This window comes from Ascaphus truei, chromosome 1 (assembly GCF_040206685.1).
Source record: "Ascaphus truei isolate aAscTru1 chromosome 1, aAscTru1.hap1, whole genome shotgun sequence".
NCBI classification, from domain to species: domain Eukaryota; kingdom Metazoa; phylum Chordata; class Amphibia; order Anura; family Ascaphidae; genus Ascaphus; species Ascaphus truei.
Genome location: NC_134483.1, coordinates 463,731,727 through 463,756,752, shown reverse-complemented (window position 1 = coordinate 463,756,752; position 25,026 = coordinate 463,731,727). Strand labels below are relative to the sequence as shown.

The 25,026-nt window shown below is 41.4% G+C and overlaps 1 protein-coding gene across 9 annotated transcripts in view; it reads left to right on the top strand.

The window, feature by feature from the left end:
* Positions 1–21,320, top strand: part of PAICS (phosphoribosylaminoimidazole carboxylase and phosphoribosylaminoimidazolesuccinocarboxamide synthase) — an 86,599-nt gene extending 65,279 nt beyond the window's left edge. For 6 of the 9 annotated variants that reach the window (XM_075566083.1, XM_075566074.1, XM_075566093.1 and 3 more), the window contains 9 exons: positions 4,079–4,115; positions 5,608–5,805; positions 7,043–7,221; positions 9,188–9,367; positions 10,901–11,014; positions 11,964–12,047; positions 19,494–19,674; positions 20,341–20,499; positions 21,080–21,320. In XM_075566083.1, coding sequence (XP_075422198.1) covers positions 4,079–4,115; positions 5,608–5,805; positions 7,043–7,221; positions 9,188–9,367; positions 10,901–11,014; positions 11,964–12,047; positions 19,494–19,674; positions 20,341–20,499; positions 21,080–21,246 — 1,299 coding nt within the window. In that variant the 3' untranslated portion in view covers positions 21,247–21,320. Of the gene's footprint in view, positions 1–3,692; positions 3,908–4,078; positions 4,116–4,239; positions 4,354–5,607; positions 5,806–7,042; positions 7,222–9,187; positions 9,368–10,900; positions 11,015–11,963; positions 12,048–19,493; positions 19,675–20,340; positions 20,500–21,079 lie in introns of those variants that run through there. The other 3 variants (XM_075566114.1, XM_075566123.1, XM_075566131.1) reach the window with 3 other exon arrangements.
* Positions 21,321–25,026: the final 3,706 nt, after the last annotated feature.

Here is a 25,026-nt window from a genome sequence, read left to right as displayed (position 1 = left end):
AGAGTATCAGAGATCAATCTAAATATAAAATCATTTATTATAGACTCATGGAAATTATACAAAAAGTGTTCCTACGCGGATCACGCTAAAAGCGCTTTGTCAAATCCTTCAGCCGTTTTTACATTTCAGAGGGAATTATTCGTTATACTGCGTTAGTGCCGATCGGGGCACTATCACATGGAAACTCCTACTGAAGTCCCAGTGGGCACTATCAGACAGAATGATTGAGGCAGTGAGGAGGGTGGTAGTGCTGGGTGCAGCACGAGATGAGCATGTTATCGGGAAAAGCTCTTTATGTCATTTTAAAATAATCTGACACTTTTGTGGGAATTGATACTTGATCAGTGAAATAATTGCTCTTTGACAGATAGAATATCGAACAATTAAATTGACACTAATTTATTTGAGAGAGAGAACATTTAAAACCTCCAACTAATGTACATTTATTTATGTCCAAACATTTTCTAATGCCCTGCTCACCAAGATACTCAGTATCACACACCTCTATGTATATATGCTCACATATGTACCTCTATGTACATACTCTCACACACACTTGGGGCACATATGTACCACTATGTACACTCACACACTGGGGTACATATGTAGCTCAAAGTATATACTCTCACATACACTCTGGGGACACATATGTACCTCTATGTATATATACACACACGGGGGGGGGCACATATGTACTTCTTTGTATATACTCACACACTGGGGGCACATATGTACCTTTATGTATATACACTCACACTTTGGTCTCTGGGGCACTTATGTACTGTACCTCTATGTGTGTATATACTCACACATACACACTGGGGCACATATCTGCCTCTTTGTATGTACACTCACATACACTTTGGTCTCTGGCCCTCTACGGCACATATGTACCTCTACAGTTGTGTGAAAAAGAAGTACACCCTCTTTGAATTCTATGGTTTTACATATCAGGACATAATAACAATCTGTTCCTTAGCAGGTCTAAAAATTAGGTAAATACAACCTCAGATGAACAACAGCACATGACATATTACACCGTGTCTTGATTTATTTAACAAAAATAAAGCCAAAATGGAGAAGCCTTGTGTGAAAAACCAAGTACACCTTATGATTCAATAGCTTGTAGAACTACCTTTAGCAGCAATAACTTGAATTAATCGTTTTCTATATGACTTTATCAGTCTCTCACATCGTTGTGGAGGAATTTTGGCCCACTCTTCTTTACAACGTTGCTTCAGTTCATTGAGGTTTGTGGGCATTTGTTTATGCACAGCTCTCTTAAGGTCCAGCCACAGCATTTCAATCGGGTTGAGGTCTGGACTTTGACTGGGCCATTGCAAAGTCTTGATTCTTTTCTTTTTCAGACATTCTGTTGTAGATTTGCTGGTGTGCTTGGGATCATTGTTCTGTTGCATGACCCAATTTCGGCCCAGCTTTAGCTGTCGGACAGATGGCCTCACATTTGACTCTAGAATACTTTGGTATACAGAGGAGTTCATGGTCGACTCAATGACTTTACCCGAATCGGTGGTCATAAGTGTTTTGGCTGATATCACCTGCCGTATGCTCTACACTGTGATTTACTATTTGCACAGCCGTGTGTATAGTACATGTGGGATTACTACAGTATGCTAGATGGTTATACCACGGGGGCACTATAGAAGATTAGTACCCCACTACTGCCTCCACCCACGTATGGGGGATTTTATGAATTTATTTTATAAGTGTTTTTCGTCGGGTTTTAATTGGTTTAATAAAACTTTATTATTTTTGTGCACTCTTGTGTGACCTTAGCGGTCGACCCTACCTATGGGTTAGGCTATTATTAGCTTTCAATATGTCTACACTACCACTCCTAGTGTGACCTATTTTGAGTGCAGCTATTAGGGGCTTGTGATCCTTTTGCGATCATTTATCTGTGTTTTTGCGACTCAATGACTGCAAGGTTCCCAGGTCCTGTGGCTGCAAAACAAGCCCAAATCATCACCCCTCCACCACCGTACTTGACAGTTGGTAAGAGGTGTTTGTGCTGATACGCTGTGTTTGGTTTTCGCCAAACGTGGCGCTGTGCATTGTAGCCAAACATCTCCACTTTGGTCTTGTCTGTCCAAAGGACATTGTTCCAGAAGTCTTGTGGTTTGCTCAGATGCAACTTTGCAAACCTAAGCCGTGCTGCCATGTTCTTTTTAGAGATAAGAGGCTTTTTCCTAGCAACCCTTCCAAACAAACCATACTTGTTCAGTCTTTTTCTAATTGTACTGTCATGAACTTTAACATTTAACATGCTAACTGAGGCCTGTAGAGTCTGAGATGTAACTCTGTTTTTTTTTTTGCAATTTCTCTGAGCATTGCATGGTCTGACCTTGGGGTGAATTTGCTGGGACGTCCACTCCTGGGAAGATTGGCAATTGTCTTGAATGTTTTCCACTTTTGAATAATCTTTCTCACTGTAGAATGATGGACTTTAAATTGTTTGGAAATGGCCTTACAGTATAACCCTTCCCAGATTGATGGGCAGCAACAATTGCTTCTCTAAGATCATTGCTGATGTCTTTCCTCCTTGGCATTGTGTTACACACCTGAATGCTCCAGACCAGCAAACTGCTAAAACTTTGGCTTTTATAGAGGTGGTCACACTTGCTGATGATCAATTAATCAAGGACATTTGATTAGCAGCACCTGTCTGCTACCTAGCATCTTAATTCCTATGGAAGCAGTAAGGGTGTACTTAGTTTTTCACACATGGCTTCTCCATTTTGGCTTTATTTTTGTTAAATAAATCATGAGACGGTGTAATATGTCATGTGTTGTTATTCATCTGAGGTTGTATTTACCTAATTTTTAGACCTGCTAAGGAACAGATGATTGTTATTATGTCCTGATATGTAAAACCATGGAATTCAAAGAGAGTGTACTTTCTTTTTCACACCACTGTATGTATATACTCTCACATACACTCTGGGGGCACACATATGTTCCTCTATGTATATATTCTCACATACACTCTAGGGCACATATGTACCTCTCTATTCATACTCTCACATATACACTTTGTGGCCTTTAGGGTTATAAGTGTACAAAAATTGTTTTGTTTGTTTTTTCCGACAAAACTGATTCTGTTTCTACATCTAGTTTTCACACAAAAATTATCCAAAGGGATAAAAAAAGATTCCTCTTATTGTGCTCAATATTATATTATTTTTACAGATGTAGGACAAAATTGTCCTAGCAAAACAAGTGTGCTATTGTTGCCTTAAAGGCTATAAGATCGGTATATTCAGTTAAAAACAAAAATAATAAAATGTTATTACATCAAAAATAATAATCTGACTCAGTGAAATATATACAGTGATACATGTTTAAAAGAATCCTCTGTAGGGTGTGTCTGTGTTTTGGATATGTTTACACTACCCCATAAATATACCTAGGGGGGGGGGGCTTATTTTATTTTGCTAGACATTTTTTATTACATGGGTTAATTTAACTAAAATATCAAGGCAAATTGTGGGCGTTATGTTAAAAAAATAGTCTTCTAGGTGCAAAACTGCTGGGGAAAATAGTTATTACCAAATAAGAGAAGAATACACTGTTTTCAACTGGAATGTTTTTCATTGATAAATCAGATGCTATTGTTTGCATCATTTGTGCCCCAGTTCTGGCGGGAGGGGGAGAACTGTGTCATTCTATCTACAACATGCTGTAAAATGCTCCAGCAGCTACAGAGTTACGGAACTGATCTGTATGCAAATCACGACTGGGTCGGAGCCGCTGTGATTGGTCGGCTGCCGATGGGCGTGGCTGGATGGTCTTCCTTTTTGGAATGTTTCCCCGCCGTTACGTCTCTTTCTTCTTGTTTTGAAGAGGTTGGTCTGGAGCCCAGTGATACCTGCACGTGGTGTTGCTGGTACGTGGGGTCCCCTCAATCTGGGACTCTTATTGCCCTGGGAGCCATCCTGTATGATCAAACTGCGTGGGGATCGGGGATCTAATCCGGATTAAATACTCAGGGGTGGGATAAGTGTGTATATATGCATCTGATCAATAACCTGTGTTTTTCATGCACCTTTTCATGTAGGATCACAGCGGTGTCAGCGAGATGGAGCCCAGCACAGGTTGGTTTCGTTCTGTTCGTATCTTTTTCTATCAGTCGTCGCATAGGGTTTAGCTGAATCTGGACAGGCTGTGATTGAACACGTGCTGCACGTAAGGCGGTGCTGACAGGAAGAAGCTGGGCAGTGTTGGAGATGGCATGGGATTGGGGGGTGTCTGCGTTGTGCTGTATATGTTGTAAAACTCGCGCCCGTCTTCGTGTAGGCCGCCTGCTCAGCAATGCAGGAAAATAACACACGGGTGAGGGTTCTGCATACAGCACCATAATGTAAATCCCAGAGGGGATTGTGCAGCAGCACACGTTCCAGCCCCATGCAATTAACACGTCACTGTCATCGTTATGCGCTGCTGGTCTATCCGGTAGTTAAAGGGTGTTTTTTTTTGTTTTGTTTTTACTACTGACGTGAATCGCTTCCTTCTTTGCTATACACTTCTAGTGAAACCACGTGCAACATTGTAGTTCTGTTATACTAATACATAAGGACAACATTTCTATCTTGATTTATTACAAAATCAGTTGGGCCACAACCTCTGATAAGAACTGCTTCAGACGACATGGCCATAATTTGTTTTACATTTCTTCAATTAAATCAATCTACTCGCAATCTATTATGTTACACCATTGTCTCCCCCCTTATTACATTAACCCAAAGGCTGACATGTAGACCTGTATTTTCCGCATCAAATAATATTACTATATGCAAGTATTTGATTGTGAATTACCTGTATTAATTAAATGTCTGCTAATTAATTCTACTATACAAGAAAAGTGCACATAAGGATACACGTGTTTTACTTTATTTGACAGTATTCAACATGTTATAATAAGTAGACAATTGACACCAAGATGCCTCAGCTGTGTTCTCATGCGTTGGGTCAGTCAAACAAATGAAATGGATATAAATAGTAATTCTATTATACAGTATTGAACAGATGGTATGTAGAGGAATGTGCAGCCGTAGTTAAATCTGTGCCAAAGCAGAATACAGACCATTCTTTGTTGAGGAAATTAATTTGTTCAGTCTCTCACAGAAATGGTACTGGGTTTAAAGACTTCCGCTCCTGTTAACTAGGTCACGTTGACATGTGACTCCTTGAAATATATTGAATTTGAAAGATCCGTGAGGCTTAATCCCCATTAGCTGGGTTTGTTTTGTTCTTCTATACCCAATTTTACAATAGAAATTCTTACATCTCACCCCAATTCTCAGATGTGTCTGTACATGACTGTTCCAACATTGGTTCTGTAATAGTTTTGCTTTTGTAAGCAGGATGGGGACCAAATACGTTATCAGAAAAACAATCATGTAAATATGTGCTGCTTTTTTTTTTTCTCTGTGGCCATGTGACTCCCTCCCCCTCCCCTTTCAGAGCCTTTTTAAAATGACCAACATTGTTAATTTCCTGAAGATATTGGTCTACAAATATCTATTAAAATATATAGACTAAAATATAAATATTTGTATTCTGATGAAGGTTTCTTGTTTTCTGCAGAGATGAAGCTTGGCAAGAAGCTGAATGAGGGTAAAACTAAAGAGGTGTACGAGTTGCCCGAGCTGCCTGGCTGTGTGCTGATGCAGTCCAAGGACCAGATAACGGCCGGCAACGCAGCCAGGAAGGATCACATGGAGGGCAAAGCCTTCATCTCTAATAAGACCACCAGCTGCATCTTCAAACTGCTGCAGGAAGCTGGTAAGAATGGGACTAGTCACCTGTTTCCAAAAATCTAAACTTATGACACTGCTCAGATCTCAAAGGGCCCAGTGCTGGGACCACAAGCCATTTTTTTTTTATTCTATATCTATATCAAACATCCGTGACCATTAAATAAAGGCTGCCTTCCTGATTCGGTTTAAAAAAAAACCCAATGCTTTAATAATATCTGGTTTAAAATAACTCTTCAATGACTCTTTTTATGCTTTTGTTGCCAGAGGGATGAGGGACGTATTGTTGCATAATGTTACTCCCCCTTTGACGGCTAAAGATATTAAATGGTCAGAAACACTGCTTGGTAAATATGCCCCTCATTGAGTTCTAAGGAAAGCATTTTAATATGTATTTATATTGTCATGGTTTTTTTTTTTTTTTTAAATCTAATCCTGGAAATGTTTGTACACGTGATTACGTTTAGCGTGGGTTTTACTGCGAACATGTTGGTCTTTTCCTACCCTGATTTGTCAGGTTGCATTCATAAATCTGATTACCTTATCAGGGTGGAGCCAACAAGATTGCCATGGTCTGCCCAACCTCAATACAGAAACTCAGCCGTAGAAAAATAAATACAGAATAGTATATTTTAAGGTTGCAATTGGTTTTATCCAATTAAAGCCGCAAAAAATAAAAAATAAGATTTTTATCTGTTTTGTAGTATTGGATAATAGTGACTTTGTTTTTGTTCAACTCTTAATGCAATTTTTAATGAGTCTTAAAGCATCCTTTGATTTCTATAGTAGGTTTTAACCCACCTCCCCAGCAGTACAAGATATTTGCAACACTTACCTGTTTGATCATTTGCTGCCAATATTCCCAGCAGTTTGAGCTGCAAACTGTAACAATAGAAATGTTTCCTTGGTAATATAAGGGTACATTGCAGCTGCCGAGTTACACTGACTGAAGCAGCCATTATGTGAGTCACACAAATCAGATTTTTGACAGATTTATAACAGGAGCACCAAACGATTGGCAGCTTAGGTAAGAATGTAGCATTATACATTGTCACATGCTTGACATATAAAAATAATAAAAGAACACACTTGGAAAGTAGTATTGCCGCTTTAAATATCACTGTTCATTACATTTTTTCCTGTGCAGGACTGGACTTTGGGAAGTCCTTAATTATGTTTTTACACACTGCATTCGGAAGGGGCTGCACAGCTGCTGTTTGAGGAGTATACACTCATTTATTTAATCTATCACACACTTTCACCAGGTATCAAGACTGCCTTTGTCAGAAAGTGCAGTAAAACTGGCTTCATTGCTACCCATTGTGAAATGATCCCCATTGAGTGGGTGTGCAGGAGAATCGCCACTGGCTCCTTCCTGAAGAGAAATCCTGGAGTCAAGGAAGGCTACAAATTTTATCCTCCCAAAGTTGAAATGTTTTTTAAGGTAACTCTTCCTACAAGATGCATGCTATGGAAAGTCTGAGGGAGGCTGGGTATGTAGCAATGATACATGATTCAATTGTGTTGGTTACAATGAGCTTGCAGCACTTTAAGCACAAAGTCCCGAGGGAGAGGATCGTCGAGGGAAAGCACGGACTGACAAGGACACAGTTTAAAGCAGGGGAGCCTGGGAAAGTCACCATCTCCCTGTGCCTCCGGCACACACAAAATATAGATCTCTATGGGGCAGGCACTTGTGCCTGCAAAAACTCAATGTACAGCGCTGTGTATACTATAAGCGCTATACAAGAGAGACCTTTTTTTTATATTGCTGTTCTGCCCCAATCACAGGACGTGTGGCTTAGTGCAGGGGAGTGCAATCTTTTCCCCCTGCGCCCCCTGCTGACTGTCCCCCCCCCCCCCCTTGTGCGCCTCCCCCACTTACCTTGACTCCGACGTCCCTGCGCCATGACATCACGTTGGCATAGCAGTGCGACGTCGCATGACCCCGCGGTGTTTAACACTGCGTTGCCATGGCGACGCGTCGCCAGGAGCTGTCAATCAAGATAAGAAGTTGACGGAGGCCTTGCAGCTCCCCTGGCATTAATTTAAATGCCTTCGGGAAGCGCAAAGGGCCTCTGTAAACCCTGCGCCCCCGCAGTTAATCTCGTGCCCCCCACTTTGCACACCGCTGGCTTAATGTACTTTCAAAATGCTGAGATTAATAAGATTTGTATTCTGATTTATAATAAAGCTGCTTATGCAATGCTTGATTTTTAAGAAAGAAATGAGCCCAGCCAAAACTACACAGCTTAAAAGCAGGCAGAACGCCCCTCATGCTGTTCATGCTTTTTCTATTATAGGCGAAGCGTAGCTGTTCATGATTTTGTTTAAAAAAACCAGCGCGCCCACTGGTTTCACAATCTTGTAACAGAGATACAATGAATTGGCTGCTTGGTGTGACCTCTTCCCCATTATTATGTGCAGGGTTAGGAAGGCACAAAGCGGCAGAGATCTTACAGAGAAAATGTGACCTGGTAATGGTTAGCGCCAGTGATGCCACTGACTTTGACATTAAGCATTGCTAAAGAAACGTCTGCTAGAAGCATTGATGGAAGAACATGTAGGACATTAACCCTTTGGGTGCCTCAGGATGTAGTCACCACGTTGTGCACAACAGGTTTATTTTTTTTGACACTTAGATCGTGTCCTGCTTTCATAGGGACCGTAGGACACAATGTGCCCAGTGAGGAAACAGGGAAGGCCTCAACTTCCATTTCCAGCAAAATGGGTCGCCACGGTCAAGTGACCCCCCTGTGCCTTAGTGGCCATTGCACTCAAAGGGTTACATAACACTAGAGCAGCGGTGCGCGAGACGGGGGGCGGGGTTTAGGGGCCCCACGCGCTTCCCTAAGGCACTTAAATTAAGAGCCGGGGATCTGCAGGGCCTCTGTAAATCCAATTTACTTCGGCTCTGGCGGCTTCGCACACGCGTCGCCATGGCAACGTGGCGTCAAATGACGTCACGTTGCTATAGCAACGTGGCGTCATGACGCATGAGGGGGGGTGCAAAGGTCGGGACCGCCGGCAGGGGAAAAAGTTAGAGGATCCTTTTTGTTTTTTTGTTTTTTAAATATGCCCCATGTGCGGTCTCAGTTACCCAATCGCTAAAAGTGGGAACAATAAAATACCCCTGTTTATTCAAGATTAAGGATAACCTTAATAATCGAAAAGGCATATAGCTGCCATTTAATTTAAAAATGAATTTGTGTGTCTGTTATGTGGAATCGGTTTCCCCAGGCGTGTCATCGCCCTTTTATATTTTCTTTAACCCCAACTCAAACCTACTCCAACATACAAAGCGGATTTATGGAGATCACGTCGTCTCTTTTTTTTTTTTTTTTTTTTTGCACCATTTTCATTGTGAGCTGCACTTGCAGTGTGTGTAATTGTTCATTCCTCTTTTTCAGGATGATGCCAATAATGATCCTCAGTGGTCTGAGGAGCAATTGATAGCCACAAAGCTCACCGGTGCTGGACTTGTGGTTGGTCAGACTGAGGTGGATATCATGAACCACTCCACGGTGGCCATCTTTGAGATTCTGGAGAAGGCTTGGTTGACTCAGGACTGCACATTGGTAGATATGAAGGTATGTATTGAGTTGTACTTTAATATATTTATGTTATTAGGACTTATTGCTAAACTAGTTAGAAGCCAGGTCATCGCTCAAAAATAAAGAGTGGCCCGAACACCAGGGGCAGTATTGGAAATATAAGTCGGTCATCGTGACCTTGTATTCCAAATGTGGCTTTCTATGTCACCAGTCACAAATGTAGGCGTACTGTGAACTCAAAACACAATGATTTGGAAAGCAAGGACTGGGTTGAAATGTCCAAATATGGAGTCAATTTGGCAGCAGAATGGAACATTTGATCGCAGCCATTTTGCTCACCAAATGGCCACTTTGCTGCAGGAGGACCCTCCACCTCACCCAGTTCGCTGCTAGAATCCCTGTCGCCGGACGGTTTTATTACTGGTTACGGTAAGGGGTTAATTTTTAATGGGTTTTAGTGTTTAGGATAGGGGGCTGATTTAGGGGTTTTATCGGTTATAGTAAGAGGTTTTAGGGTAGTTGGTTAACTTACCTTAGTGGCTGACGGAAGCTTCCGGTGGCAGAAAAAGCCACAGCTACTGTAAGCACCAGTAGCCATTTGATCATGGCAAAATGGTTGCGGCTAAATGTCCTAGACGGTGTTGGCAGTACTGTGGAAGGCTTTCAGTTCATCTGATTTTCTGGCACGACAAATCTTGCTGCACTCTGCATTGTTACGGGCAAGATGAATAAGTAGGGGTAAAATATAATGAAGCTTTGTGTTGCTCATTGGCCACCGATTTGGCATTGTTGTGACTTTTAATCTGCAGAACTGGGAAATGCTGGTCTCTGGTGGTAGGATTCACATGGTCACTGACGGTAATAATTTGCATCTCTAGAAAAGTCTAGGTAACCGTTGTCCTAATCTGTGGAAGACCGCGCTCCTCCCTTTAGAAGTTTGCTGCTGGTAAAAAGATAGGCCTTGCATATAGAAAAACAAAACGATTCCTGCGCTCCTACCAATTAGGCTAAAATAAGTGATCTCAGGAATGAGGGTTATTTCGTTAAACCTTTGGCCAAAGCGTTATAAGCCTGTAGCCAACGTCACGGCATAACCAAATTTGCAGGCACCTACACCTACGCTGAATATATGTAATTATTGTCCCATGGACTAGTGAAAACTGTGAGCCCTGAAAGGGTTAAATAAAGCACATGCTTATTGTGAGTAGTGCAATTAAAAGGTGGCTAAACCCAGTATCATAGTTACCTTACAATAGAGGTAAACTGTGGGTGCCCAAATTCCCTGCTGTGAATATAATAACACTTGCTTATATTTCTTTGTCAGCCTTGTACATTCACCTACTCTTGGAGGGTGATGTGCAGACTGACACTGAAGTGTTTTATACCTGTGCTCATTGGAAAAATCTGTCCTAATCTGTGAATCCTCATCTGGATGCAAGTTGCCGTTACAGATTGTACATATATTCCAAATAGAAAAATACACGTTTACCACAAATCTATATGGATACAAAGAATACTATAAAACGGTAATACTAATACTATACTTTTTTAATTTTTTTTTTACATCAGATTGAGTTTGGTGTTGATGTGACCAAAAAAGAGATCGTCCTTGCTGATGTCATTGACAATGACTCTTGGCGCCTGTGGCCTTCAGGGGACAAAACCCAGCAGAAGGATAAGCAAGTAAGTCCTGTGTTCAGCTGTAAAACTATATAGCTACAATAAGTGACCAGGATATGTCATTAATATTTTCATTCAATCCATTCACTGTGGTAATGTGTTCTATGTAAGTAGTTTTGCTATGTATGATTGTAAATAAACTACATATAATTGTGTACTCAAATGTTGACCGTGGTGAGTTTTGAGGTGCTTTCCAAACAGGTGGGTTGTCTCCTCGTTGATTTTATTGAAACACCCGGCATCTGTTTACACAGATGCCTATCAATCCTAAAACATGTGTGCCTCTATTTGCTTGGGTGAGGAAATACAATTTTTTTTTCTGACTAACAAGATTCTTTTTTTATTTAATCGTGTAAAGCTACAAACCTATTGTGGATGATTCTAGTTGAGCAAGCAGCTTGTCTAGTTTTTAATCCTTGTAATGCTTTGAATTTGCGACGAGGTGAATATTTGCACAAGATGCCTCTAAGCACAGAAGCTTAATTTCCCCCTGCGCCTCTGGCGGGAATTGACACCTTTATTTAAATGCTTGCAAAGAAAACCCTTATTGCCAGCGTTGGACGTTGACGCAATAACATGGGAAACCTTAACGTTTCAGATTGAGCGAGCATCCACCTGGAGCTGATTTTGTATTTCATAAAGCTTTTCTCCATCTCCTTTTTTAAAACCCTGTTCCCTTATCCACATGACTTTACAACAGTGAGGAGACTTGTGCTGTTCCTAATGACACAGAACCTAGAGTAGCTAGTGACAACCGTGGTACTTTCCATGGGGGTATGACTGAGACATTGCATTGCCTACTTAAGCAATAGGCGGTGAGGCTTGAAATAGTGACCGAAGGGCATGGCAGGGGTGGTGGAACGTCTCCAAAACCTGTAACTTTGCCCTTGTACTTTATGGTGCTGTGTAGTATTTGAGATTAATTTATCTAATTTGTATTCCTTTCACCCAGACGTATCGTGACCTTAAAGAGATAACTCCCGAGGCAATGCAAATGGTGAAAAGAAACTTTGAGTGGGTTGCAGACAGAGTGGAGGTAAGAAGCCGGTGTTGCTCCAGTGCTGTGAGACCTTTTTCTTTAGGACAGCTCACTTAACTCTTGCTGCACAAACTGTTCCCATTACACAAGAAATCTGTTAGATTGCATAGTTGAAATGTATTCTGTTACTAAAGAGAATAGCACATGGTTTGAAATATATCTTTGCCAAAAGTGCAGGGTACGCTTTAACTGTACTCCATGCACACAGAGGACATTATGTTCTTAATGGGAGTCAGCTTCTGACAAATTAGCTAAAGTGGTGTTTCCTGCCAAGGGATATTGATTATTTCCATGTTTGTAACTTTGTAACTCCAAGGCCTGTTCAAAGTAAAAACAGAAGTTCTCTTGTAACCTCAGACCTGTCCATGACACAAAGCCGTGTTCCTCCGGCACGCTATCTAGGTCACGGAGAAACCAAGCCTTTGATAGGACTTGACCTGTTGGCGCCAGGGGCACCAGCTACTTCTAATGCCCAAAACAACCGAACCTAAAAATAGTGTTCCACCACCCGGGGACCGGCGACCCAAGAGCAATGCCCAGAACTCCTTAGTTTGTGCTTGCTCTTATCCAGCGGGTGCTCCACCTGTTAACGGGAGCCATACATTGTCTTTAGGGCTGTGACCACTGCAGGAATATACAGTATTCTCTCTAGGGAACACAACAAAGCAGATACCTGGTGCAAAAAGAATATATTACCAGTCCCAAGAGTCCATGACATACAGTCTTCCTCTGAGGAAGTTGAGGCATGCTACTAAAGCAGATACTACAGTGTCCAGAGCGCACTGTCCAACAAAATACACAGCGCTCTGAGGGTGATGAGGCTCCCAGAGTACGCACAGAGAAGAAAAACAATAAATAAAAATAAATAAATAAAAGCAGTGGGTAGTCCCAGAGCATGTGTGCTAATCAGCCAGGCAGGAGCGTTAAGCAAATGGGTTTAATAGGCAAAGGTACGGTACACACAAGGGATTAGCAGAAAGACGAGCAACCGTAAAATAAAGCCTAAAATTTACAGGGAGGCTGGCCGTGGTAAGATGGTGGGCTCAGAAGTAGTCCTTGGTTGCAATAGTGTGAAGCTTGCTTTCCTCCAGGCAAGTCTGAAGCATACGATCTCAGGCTGGGCTAGTTGTAGCAAGTAGTAATTTGATGTGCAAATAAAGGGGATTTACAGAAGTAACTAATTGCGTTGTGGATTGTGATTTGTCCAATCTGAGTCTGGCCTCCAAGCCAGGAGCCAATCAGAGGGCTCCCCTGCTGACCAGTGAGAATTGCTGGTAGTTGGCCAATCAAAGGCAGAGGTAGACAGTCCTGGACAGTGGCACACGCCTTATGACAGCAGAGGGACTGTGATGAGACATTGTCACCAGGTGACAGTAGCAACCTATCACAAGCCCTCCGGTGGTTACGAAATTGTATTTTATAGTACAACTGGATAAAGAAGCCACTGGCAGAACTAAACCCAAGTCGCTATACTGAAGCACAATGCACAGGGTCCACAACGAAATACATCCCAATATAATACAGTATGTGGTAAGATGGCAAGAGAGGGTATACAAGATGTACAGTGGGGAACATTAATGCTGGGTGTTGACTGAGGGGGCAACAGGTTGGACTTGTCCTTTATTAGGGATCCCTGTTGACCCCGTCTTATCACACAACCAAACTCTGATAAACACCATGTTTTCTTGAATGCCTATTAAATAGTTTCCATGGTTTGCAATAGTTTATTTTTATAAAATATTTATTTACATTATTCATCTTAGAATACTTTGACTACATGGAACATTCTTGATTTTCTTCCACGGTCTCCTCGCACTGCCCTTTTTATTGCTTATCGTCACTATCTTTGACTGCCCTCTTAGATTTCAGAAAGACAACGTGATGCCTAGCAAGAAAATTAGATTTAAAAGCCTGGTTGAGCATAGAGATAATAGCATGTTCTTGCATAGCGCTGCTAGTTTTACATAGCGCTTTACAGAGACATTTTGCCGGCACAGGTCCCTGCCCCGTGGAGCTTACAATCCTATATAATTTTTTTTTATTTTTTGTGTGTGCCTGAGATAAGTTCTTACACTAAAATAGTTGTGATCATTACTCTTTAGAACCAATTACTCAGGATTTGAAATACAAATAAGTACACCTTGGTTGGGATAATACATGGGACAATAGAGTATTAGGGACCATAATGTTTTGACTAAAGGAACTTTCTCATAGAATTGTAGCCTATTTTTGTTATGAAAAGGAGCATGATGATGAATCACAGCCAGCTTAAGCTACACAAATGACCTCTGACTATTTGGTGACCTTTGCTTTGTGCTAACGTTGTTTAAACATTTGAGATTTCTAAATATGTACAAGTTTGTCCAATTATGTATTCATTGAATTCAGCATAGCTGGAGGACCAAAAAAGTACATTTTAGTTTAGGATCTGCAAGTTTAGTTAAATGAATGAGCTTTGAGGTTCTTTTGGCACACTAGGTTTATAAACTTGCTGGGGCTTGTAATGAAATCTGATTCTCGATAATGCAAATTCACTGAAATGAACTGTTAGGAAGCACTTGGATGACCTCTGACCTGGAAGGCATAGAGACAAGTTAATTACAGGACCGGTTGCAATATTGCCATATATCTTAACTGAGGGGTGGGAAACTCAAAGTGGACTCTGGGTCAGGTTTTGCTCAGGCATTGGCAAGCCGCGACTTTCAATTGGTGATTTCCACTGTTTGTAGAGGTGTTTTTTCTCTCAATCGACAGACAAAATATGAAACCTGGCACAGTAATATAATCATGCAGGCAAAGAAACCAGGTAGTACCATTAAAGCAGCAACCTCCCTTGTAAAGAACTACTCCGTGGTACTGCAACTACTGTAGTGAACACAATCTTACAGAAGTGTCTAGCGCACTTTAAGGGTTTGTTTATTACTATAATATGTCCCACTTAGTTGCTGGAAATTTGTAATGGTGCTGATCTGTTGGTAACAATCTCTGCAAGTCCTGGCCGCTGCAACATGTAAATCCACAAATGAGCGCATTTATTGCACGGAGTAGAGCTATAAGCAGTGTTATGCCATGAGACCCCTTCCGTCTCCAGAAGATCCCTTACTGCACGGGTGAATGAGCTGTAAGCAAAACCAAATAACATAGAATGAAAGTGATACTCTGTTTTTGAAAATAAGTTAAAATGAAGTATAAATGCCAATAGGTTCAATTTAGAACCCATTGGGGCACAAAAGTTGCACAATAAAATAATTAAAATACAAAAAAGGCCCATCAATGAATAACCATCAGACTAATTAGTACTGCAAATATTGCTGCACTTGGTAAGTCCTGGAGTAATGGGACTCTAGGGTAAAGTTCCAAAGTTGATAGCTGCTCTCCAAAGAAGGACAAAGAAGCATAGTGAAGTCTCTTTGCTGGGGAGTATGAACCATTACAATAAGCAAGATGCTCTCAAGCATAATAGGAAATATTGCAATGTATAGGAAATGTGTGCTTCCTGGTTTACTTTTTTTCTTCAAAATTATTTATTTATAAAATATTTTACCAGGAAGTAATACATTGAGAGTTACCTCTCGTTTTCAAGTATGTCCTGGGCACAGAGTAAAACAAATACATGGTTACAAGTACAGATACATAAATGAACAGGGTATACATTATATACAAGACATTGCGTGCACAGTTAAAGAAAATATATATTATGAGCGTATGAAACAGTTACAGACCAGATTAAAATGTGAGACAGCCTTAGATTTGAAAGAGCTTAAACTGGTGGTGGATGTGAGGGTCTCTGGTAGGTTGTTCCAGTTTTGGGGTGCACGGTAGGAGAAGGAGGAACGTCCGGATACTTTGTTGAGTCTTGGGACCATGAACAGTCTTTTGGAGTCTGATCTCAGGTGATAAGTGCTGCAAGTGGTAGGGGTGAGGAGCTTGTTCAGGTAGCTGGGTAGCTTGCCCATGAAGAATTTAAAGGCAAGACAGGAAAGGTGAACTTTGCGCCTAGACTCTTGTGTTGACCAATCTAGTTCTTTGAGCATTTCATGTGATGTGTGTTGTAGTTACATTGGAGAACAAAACGACAAATTGAATTGTAGAGGGTGTCAAGTTTGCTAAGGTGGGTTTGAGGTGCCGAGCCATATACTATGTCTCCATAGTCAATAATTGGCATTAGCATCTGCTGTGCGATACGCTTTCTGACCAGGAGACTTAGGGAGGATTTGTTCCTGTAAAGTACCCCTAGTTTGGCATAGGTCTTGGTTGTCAGGGTATCAATGTGAATCCCGAATGTTAAGTGGGAGTCAATCCATAAGCCCAGGTATTTAAAACTAGTGACAGGTGTTAGGGTGGTGTTAGCGTTGGTTCTAATCAGGAGCTCAGTCACTGGAAGCTTTACAAATTTAGTCTTGGTCCCAAATACCATTGTTACAGTCTTGTCAGTGTTTAAAAACCGTTTTTGTTTTGGGAAATCCAGTTTTCGAGTCTCAAAAGTCAGACTGAAGTATGTGTTGAAGGTCAGAGAGGCTATGGCTGTGTGCATATAGGATTGTGTCATCTGCATACATGTGTATTGAGGCTTCCTTAAAAGCTGTGGGAAGATCATTAATGAACACTGAGAAGAGTAGGGGCCCCAGAACAGAGCCTTGCGGGACACCACAGGTGATATCCAGGGGGTTGGAGTTAGAGCCTGAGATGGACACATGTTGGGATCTTCCTGATAGGTAGGACTGAAACCAGTTTAAAGCATGCTTCCCTATTCCAGAGCTCTAGAGTTTGTTAAGCAGGATAGCATGATCAACTGTGTCAAAAGCCTTTGCAAAATCTAGGAATACTGCACCAGTGAGTTGTCCCTGTTCCATTCCACACTGGATTTCATTGCAAACTTTTAGCAGGGGAATTACGGTGTAGTGTTTGGGACGAAACCCAGATTGGAATTGGCTAGGGAAATTTGTCTTGGTATAGAAATCGCTTAATTGGGAGTGGACACATTTTTCCATGACTTTGGATAGAATTGGGAGAAGTGAGATTGGTCTGTAGTTTGAGACAGTGTTTTTGTCCCCACTTTTGAAGATTGGGACAACGATGGCAGTTTTCCAGGTCTTAGGGATATGGCCCGCAGACAGGATAGAGTTGACTATGGACGCTATTGGTTTGGCAATGGCTGGGGCACCAAGTCGTAGGAACCTAGATTGTAGTAAGTCAGGTCCACGTTGGCTGTTTTAGTTTGAGGAGCGCTTGTATAATCTCCTCTTCAGATACTGGGCCAAATTGAAAATTGTGGGCAGTGTTGGGAGGGGGTGGGACTATAGGGGTACTCCCAGGATGAGATTCAGGTTTGTGGTTTGGGCTGCGTTTTGCTAATAAGTTAGTGGCACACCCCACAAAGTAATCATTGAATGCATTTGCAATTTCAGTGGGGTTTGTCAGAGTAATATCCCCCTTAGTGATATTACTTGGTTGTTGATGGTTAGGAGGCTGGAATATATTGTTGATAACCTTCCAGAAGTTAATTGGGTTTGATGTATTTTGGTGGAGATTGTCAGAGTAATATTGTGCTTTTGCATGCCTTGTTTGCCTTGTGCACATGTTCTGCATGCATCTGTAGTGATTGCGATCCTTGGTAGTGCCAGTTACTTTGCAGCTTTTCCACAAGGCATCCCTGAACTGGTAGAGTGCTATAAGGTCAGGTGTAACCCATGGAAGGTGGGCCCCCCGTACCCTTATTTTGCGTAGTGGAGCATGGGTATCGCAGAGTTTTAAGAACTCAGATTGGAAATAGTCGAGCGCAGAATCGGGGTCGGGAATTAAATCGATTCTGTGCCATGGGCAGTTGGTAAGGTCACCCAGAAACTGTTGTGGGTTAAAGTTTTTAAATGTTCTAGTGAGGAGAACTTTAGGGCTTGAATGGGGCGTTTTAATTTTCCTTACACAGTACACTATTGCATGGTCACTGAAAATATCAGGAAGGATGCCAGAGGATTGGATTCTACTGGGGTTTGAGGAGAGAATCCAGTCTAGCAAGGAATGGTTATGCGATTTCAGGTTTATCCGTGTGGGTTGGGAAATGAGTTGCGATAGGTTAAGTGACTTGAGTTGTATCTGGATTTTGTGGTTTTTAGGGTCAAGCCAATTGAAGTTGAAATCCCCAAGAACTAGCAGCTCACTCTTCTCATACAGAGAAGAAATGGAGCCAAGAAATTGGGTGATATCAGTCAGGGATTGTAGAGGGGCTTTAGTGGGGCGGTAGATGCCAGCAAGCAAGATGGGCTTAGAAAAGGGGAGGCAGATTTTGCCAACTAGAATTTCAAAAGAGGGTGGGCTTGGTGGGCAATTTAACAGCGTAAATTGTAAGGTGTCGGCAATATAAAATAACACCCCTCCTCCTCTCTTTGACCTATCTCTCCTAAAAATGGAGTATCCCTGAATGGCGATATTTACATCAGGGGTTTTAGGGGATAGCCATGTTTCTGTAAGAACGATGGCTTTGGGTTTATGCATAAGGCACCATGCCCTTAGTTCGTCCAGTTTGGGCAGCAGGCTCCGGATGTTTATATGGGCGACAGATAGCCCTTTTTGGAATTTAAAGGTGGAATTCTCAGGGGCATGGGACAGAGCTGAAATGGGAGGACCTGGGTTAGGTTCAATATCACCTGCTAAAGAGAGTAATAGTATGAGTAGAAATTTGGGTAGTTGTTTGCAAGTTGTAGGTTTGTGATGTTTGCCATTTGAGTGAGCAGTGGTTGGTGTGCTGGTTTTTAGAGTTCTCCACCAACATTCAGTAGATAGTGCAAGGCTTTTGAGTAGTCCAGGGTGTATGGTGATGTTGGGTGTGGGCCAGGAAGGAGGAGTTTGTAGTGGATAGAGGGAGTAACATCTCCATGAGGCCAGGAGAAAGAAAAAAGTTAAAATACATAGCAGGTTCATGATGCCAGAGGTAGGCAGTGCTGCAAGGAGCTGTTGTGAGCAGAGTGAGTGTGTGCAGACTAAACAGCAGGTGTGTGCCTGTTACTTGTCAAATGTTTAGCTGTATTGCAATGCTAGAGTCAAATCAGGGTTTCAGTGTATTGTGCAGTCAGTTTTGGGAGAGACTGCAGTGAATAAGTTGTAAAGGGGTGGGGGGTTGAAATATGCAGGTTAGCAAGCATGGGATCATAGTGTGATCTGAATAGCTAAACCATTTGTTGTCCTGAGTAAAAGAGTTAGCAGTAGATCCAGTCCCCAGTCACCTCTAGTCAAACTATAGTCTAACTATATTTATCACTTAAAAAGCTCACTTTAAATGCCTCACTGTCTAATGCCTAATGCAGTTCCTGCAAAAAATAAGGTCTATAGGTGAAATAGGGCCGCTTAGTAAATATTGTCCCTGAAGTTGCCTGCTGGTTTATTTTCAGTGCAACAGCATATGGAAAATGTAAACCCTTTTGTCCCCTGTATTTCTTTCCTCCTTAGTGCCTGCAGACCTCTGGAAGCCAGGGCAGGGTGGTTGTGTTAATGGGATCCATTTCTGATCTCATGCACTGTGAAAAAATAAAGAAGTCCTGTGCCAACTATGGCATCCCGTGTGAGCTGCGAGTGACGTCTGCGCACAAGGGCCCGGACGAGACCCTCCGTATCAAAGCGGAGTATGAAGGTGCGCTTCCACTGTACTCCCTTAATTTAAAAGCTACCAGGCCAGATGGTTGCTGACGTCTACGTCTTGCATCGTTTGTTTGCAGCTTGCTTTTTAACTTGAAAGTAATAGCGATAGGAGGCATAACCAGGGGGAATGAAACAAATTTACCAGGATCACCCATGAGTTTGCTGGAAATTAAACCCACAAGACTTTTTGTGTTGTAGTCTAGCAGTGTGAACATTACTCTGCAGATGAGCAGGAAACTTTGTAGTGTGTTGCAGGGAGAATGCTTCAATTCATTGAAAGAATGGATTTCAGTGTGTACAAGAAATGTATTTGTGCTTTACCTAGTTAAAGATTTTCCAAAGAGCACAATCCTAATACTAAAATGTTTACTAATGAATAAGACTTGCTCCTTAAAACAAATTTTGGTGCTATGGGTTTACTATCCTCTTGCCTTCATATGTATATTATTCTGTTTTGAAGTTGGGTGATCCAAATGCTCCATAAAAATGGATGTGTAATGAAGTACAGTTGGTTGAAAACTTGCAAGCTATCTCTATACAAGGAAAGTGTGTGTGTTTTCTGTGTGTGTTTTCTGTGTTTCTATAAGCATACGATTGGAGGTGTTTGTGCATAGATCTGACACTTTCTTTTTTTTTTTTTTTTTGTATTCCCATTCAGGAGATGGCATTCCAACTGTCTTCATTGCAGTGGCTGGCAGAAGCAATGGCCTTGGACCCGTAATGTCTGGAAACACTGCCTATCCTGTTATTAACTGCCCTCCTCTCACTGCAGATTGGGGTGCTCAGGATATCTGGTCTTCCCTCAGGATGCCCAGTGGTAAGGAACATATTGTGATGAGGCCAAGTCCCTAATAGGGTTTAGAAGTAAGTTTGCAGGGGATTTGGTGACCAGTGAAACCCTGTTCATGAAGGATATTGCATGGCAAATTAGACAGTGAGTGCAAGAAAAGTGGGATTCATAGTCTCAGTGATTATTGGAAGAGTCCCAATTACTGGATCCCGTGAATGAGACAAAATCGGAGTTGTTGCAATTCAATCTTGCGCTTTGATTTGTACAAGTTGCTCTTCCGAGGAACGTAAACTTTTAAGGGTCCTATTCAATGATCCCCAAAGCGATTGACTGAAAATTTCCCTTCAAGTCTTTGGCCATTTTAGTCCTTATTGAATAAGCCTCCTAAGAGGTGGTATACTGGTTCTGTGTATCTTTTGGCAACAAATTGAACCAATTTGTTTCTACAAGTACAGTGCCTTGCTAGCAAGGTAGAAGGGTCTTAACTTTACTAAACATGGCATTTAAATCGAACTACTGTCAGTCTGTACATGACATGGTTGAGTACATGGGTTACTACCCCCAGCACCATAATTCAGATATAATAATAATCTATTTTTGTATTCAGGTCTCGGATGTGCCACTGTTCTCTCCCCTGAAGCAGCCGCGCAGTTTGCAGCTCAGATTTTTGGGTTAAGCAACCACTTGGTGTGGTCCAAGTTGCGGTCCTGCACTCTGAACACATGGATCTCTCTCAAGCAGGCAGATATGAAGCTGAGGGAGTGCAGCATGTAAACCTCTGCTCACTGCCTGGAAACTCATTCCTGTGTTACATCCCATTCTAATAAAAGCATTGGTTTTGTTTGAAATTGTTTTAATTTTGTGTCTCCATTTTTTTTAATTTTTTTTCTTAATTGGAGGAAAGTTTCAAACCCATTTGTACTGATATATACTATACAGAATCCCAAAGTAAATGAAGTAATACCTACTTTTAATGTGATAATAGGGTGTCCCATTTTATAGGGTTTTGTACAAAAAGGTGAAAATCATAAGATTCCATCCAATTTTCAGAACTCCTCTATAGCTGCAGGCAAGTTCACTGAGCATTGCTAGAACTGCTTAAACACTTGGCTGCCTCCATTGAGTCTGAGCTGGAGTCTGTGCTTAATATTTTCATGATAAAGAACACCGTTACCAGATTTGCTCCAACTGAATGATTATCCCTTTTGGCTATGGTGAGATCTCTGTGCGGTCTCATGCAAACGCTGTAATCGCTGGAGGACAATGCAATTGCCTTTAATAAAGCAGTTCTCCCCCTTTTTCCGCCCCCGATAATTTTTCTGGGACGTACTTAGAGCTTTGTATCGCTGTGTGGCATGACGGGGGAATAGAAGTGTAGGAGAGCCAGAGCATGACGGAGGGACACCTGTTCCAAAGTAGCTGTCAAAAGTGCTGGAACTGCAGGGCAAGGTCTCTGCCTTGAGAAGATACTGTCAGGTGGGGATGGGTGCGCATCTGGCCGTTGGGGCTTGTTTGCACCGGGAGCCACCACTTCACTTCCATGGGTTCAAGTAGCAGGACAAAGTTTCAGTCTGTAACTGGCCTTTTATCAAGTGAAATATGTCACTTTCACTTAAAGGCCAGTTACAGGCCGAAAAGTTTCTATTTTGATTATTAACAGGCTGTCTGTGGAAACAAGCTGAATCTGAAACAGTATTAGTATCGGATATTTTTTTTCCCCCCCAGTTTGTGTGTGCAGCAATTGCTTTATTTTTTCCAAGTAACGCTACAGGTTGACTCCTATAGACTGCTTAACCCACTAACAAAAAAACTCTCCTTTTAATTCCCATGCCCACGACAGCTACTCTAGAACAAATTACATTTTCATAGATTCCACTTATGTAGAAATATCACAAAAGCAGATATTTTGCCCTCGCCATGGTCTGATCACTCAATCATTTCCTCATTGGAGCATTTTAATAAAGGGAAAGAATTTAGCCAATGGATGTTAAATGAATATTATTAAACAATGATACAACAGCAGGAGTCGAAGCGATATTTTAACATTAACTCCACTCCAGACGTCCCCCACTCCATTGTATGGGAAGCTCATAAAGCTGTAATCAGGGAAATTAATAGCCATGTCTTCCTGGGAAGAAAAAAAAACCAGGAAAACTCAAATTGCTAACCTAACAAACTAGAACAATTATAAAAGCTTCATAAAAGTACTCCAACAAAACAAATGTATAGCCAAATTATACATACGAGGTGAATTAAACCAATTCTTAGCGACTAGAGCAGAGAAAGGTCATGCGCTGGGCAAAATAAAAATTTTATGACAAAAGTAATAAAGCAAATAGGCATTGGTTTGCTTTTAGTTTATCTAGAACACACAGTATTCACACACGGGTGGCATAACTGATGATCCAGAACAAATCTGTTTAGAAATTTTTATATAGCTCTTTACAACTTGCCAGAGAGACGAGGGGGATCTTGAAACCTCAATTGTCAACTGACATTGATTCTTTCTTATCCAAATGCAATCTTGCTAAACTTTCAGGTGAAGATATTTTATCGCTAGAACCTCCAATTACACCGCTGGATATATCTTAGGCGATTAAATCCCTTAAAAGGGGGGGGGAGGGAGGGCTCCTGGACCGGATGAATTTTCCAATATCTATTAATTTTTTTTGCAATGATCCTTCTCTCCCAGCTCACAAAATTATTTAACATCTTTCTAATAGGACATGCCCCTCCTAAAACAATGCTGCAGGCATCCATAGCAATTATTCCCAAAGAAGGTAAAGACCACCTAAATTTCTCCAATTACAGACCCATATCCCTACTAAATACAGATATTAAATTATGCCAAAATTATTGCAAATAGATTTAATCCACTCTTGCCTAAATTGATTCATCCGGAACAGGTAGGTTTTATAAAAGGGAGACAAGCCCTAGATAACACTAGACGTCTTATCAACCTTACTGATATAGCTCACCAATCCAAATACCCGGCCTTCCTATATCACTAGATGCCGAAAAGGCGTTTGACCGCCTTAACTAGCAGTTCATATTTGCTACACTAAAAAAACAATGGGATTCGGCGAAAAATGTATAGATAATATCAAAATCCTATATCGCTCCCCTTCGGCCACAGTCAAAACAAATGCTGCCAACTCCTCCTTATTTCCCATAAATAACAGAACCCGCTAAGGATGTCCCTTACCCCCTCACTTATTTGCAATATCCATTGAACCATTAGCAGCCCTAATTAGAAACAACCCCAACATCTTAGGAATTCACGTTAAAAATCATGAAGATAGCTCCATTTGCCGACAATATAATACTGTCCTTCACAAAACTGTTAATTTTACTCCCTAACCTATTTGAAAATTTGGATTCCTTTGGTAAACTCTGTTTATAAAATTAATACAGAATCTGTAGCTCTAAACTTGAATTTATCCAGTCACACAGCCAAACACATCCAAGCCAATTTTGATTTTAAATGGGATCACCAAAGATTACAACACACAGTATAAATTTAATTATGCCCCTCTTTTTAAACAAATATACAAAGATCTGTTAAATTGGGACTCGTACCAGATATCCTGGTTTGGGTAGGATCACATCGATAAAGATGAACATTCTCCCTACGATTCTATTTTTTTCCCCATACACTACCAGTTAAAGTCCCGGACACAGAATTGCAACTACTGCAAAATAGAATCATTAGCTACATTTGGCAAAATAAAAAAACAAGGATTAACAGATCCATTCTATATTGCCCCAAATTGGAGGGGGGGGATTAGCGATCCCAGAGCTCAGGAGATATTACAAAAGCAGCTCACCTAGGACAATTAATCAGTTGGCACGATAACCCAAATGAGAAAAGATGGGTAGAAGTGGATGATTTGATTTGCCACCCTGAGGAGCTCCAGCATACCCTCTGGCTGGAAAAAAACAGTATATAAAATTCAGTTTTAACGTTCTAATTTAATTTGTGGGATTCCGTTAAATCCATAAGCAATTTGACCACCCCCTTCTCCATGATGTATCCTTTGTTCTCAAAATCTTATTTTTCACCAGGTTACAATAAAAAACAACCAAATCTATGGACGCAACATGGAGTCAGTAGGGCAAGCATGTCAAACTCAAAGGCCAACACGGGCCAAATAAACAAGGTTTAAGTTTAGGTGGGCCGCAAAAAAACAAAAACTTCAATTTTCATAGAAAAGTAGGTTTATTTCGAAAAGTACAGTATATAAAAAAAAGAACGATAAAATTAATGTTTACTTCCTGACACTTGGCATCTCTGACTCTCTCCCTCTGACGCCCTCTGACTCCCTCTCTCTCCCTCAGACACCCTCCCTCTGATTCTCTACCTCCCTCTGACTAGACACTCTCTGACTCTCTCTCTGACTCTCTCTCTCTCTGACTCTCTCTCTCTGACTCACTCTCTCCCTGACTCACTCTCCCTGACTCACTCTCCCCCTCTCCGACTCTCACACTCTCTCTCAGACACTCTCTCAGACACTCTCAGACACACTCTCACACACACACACACACACACACACA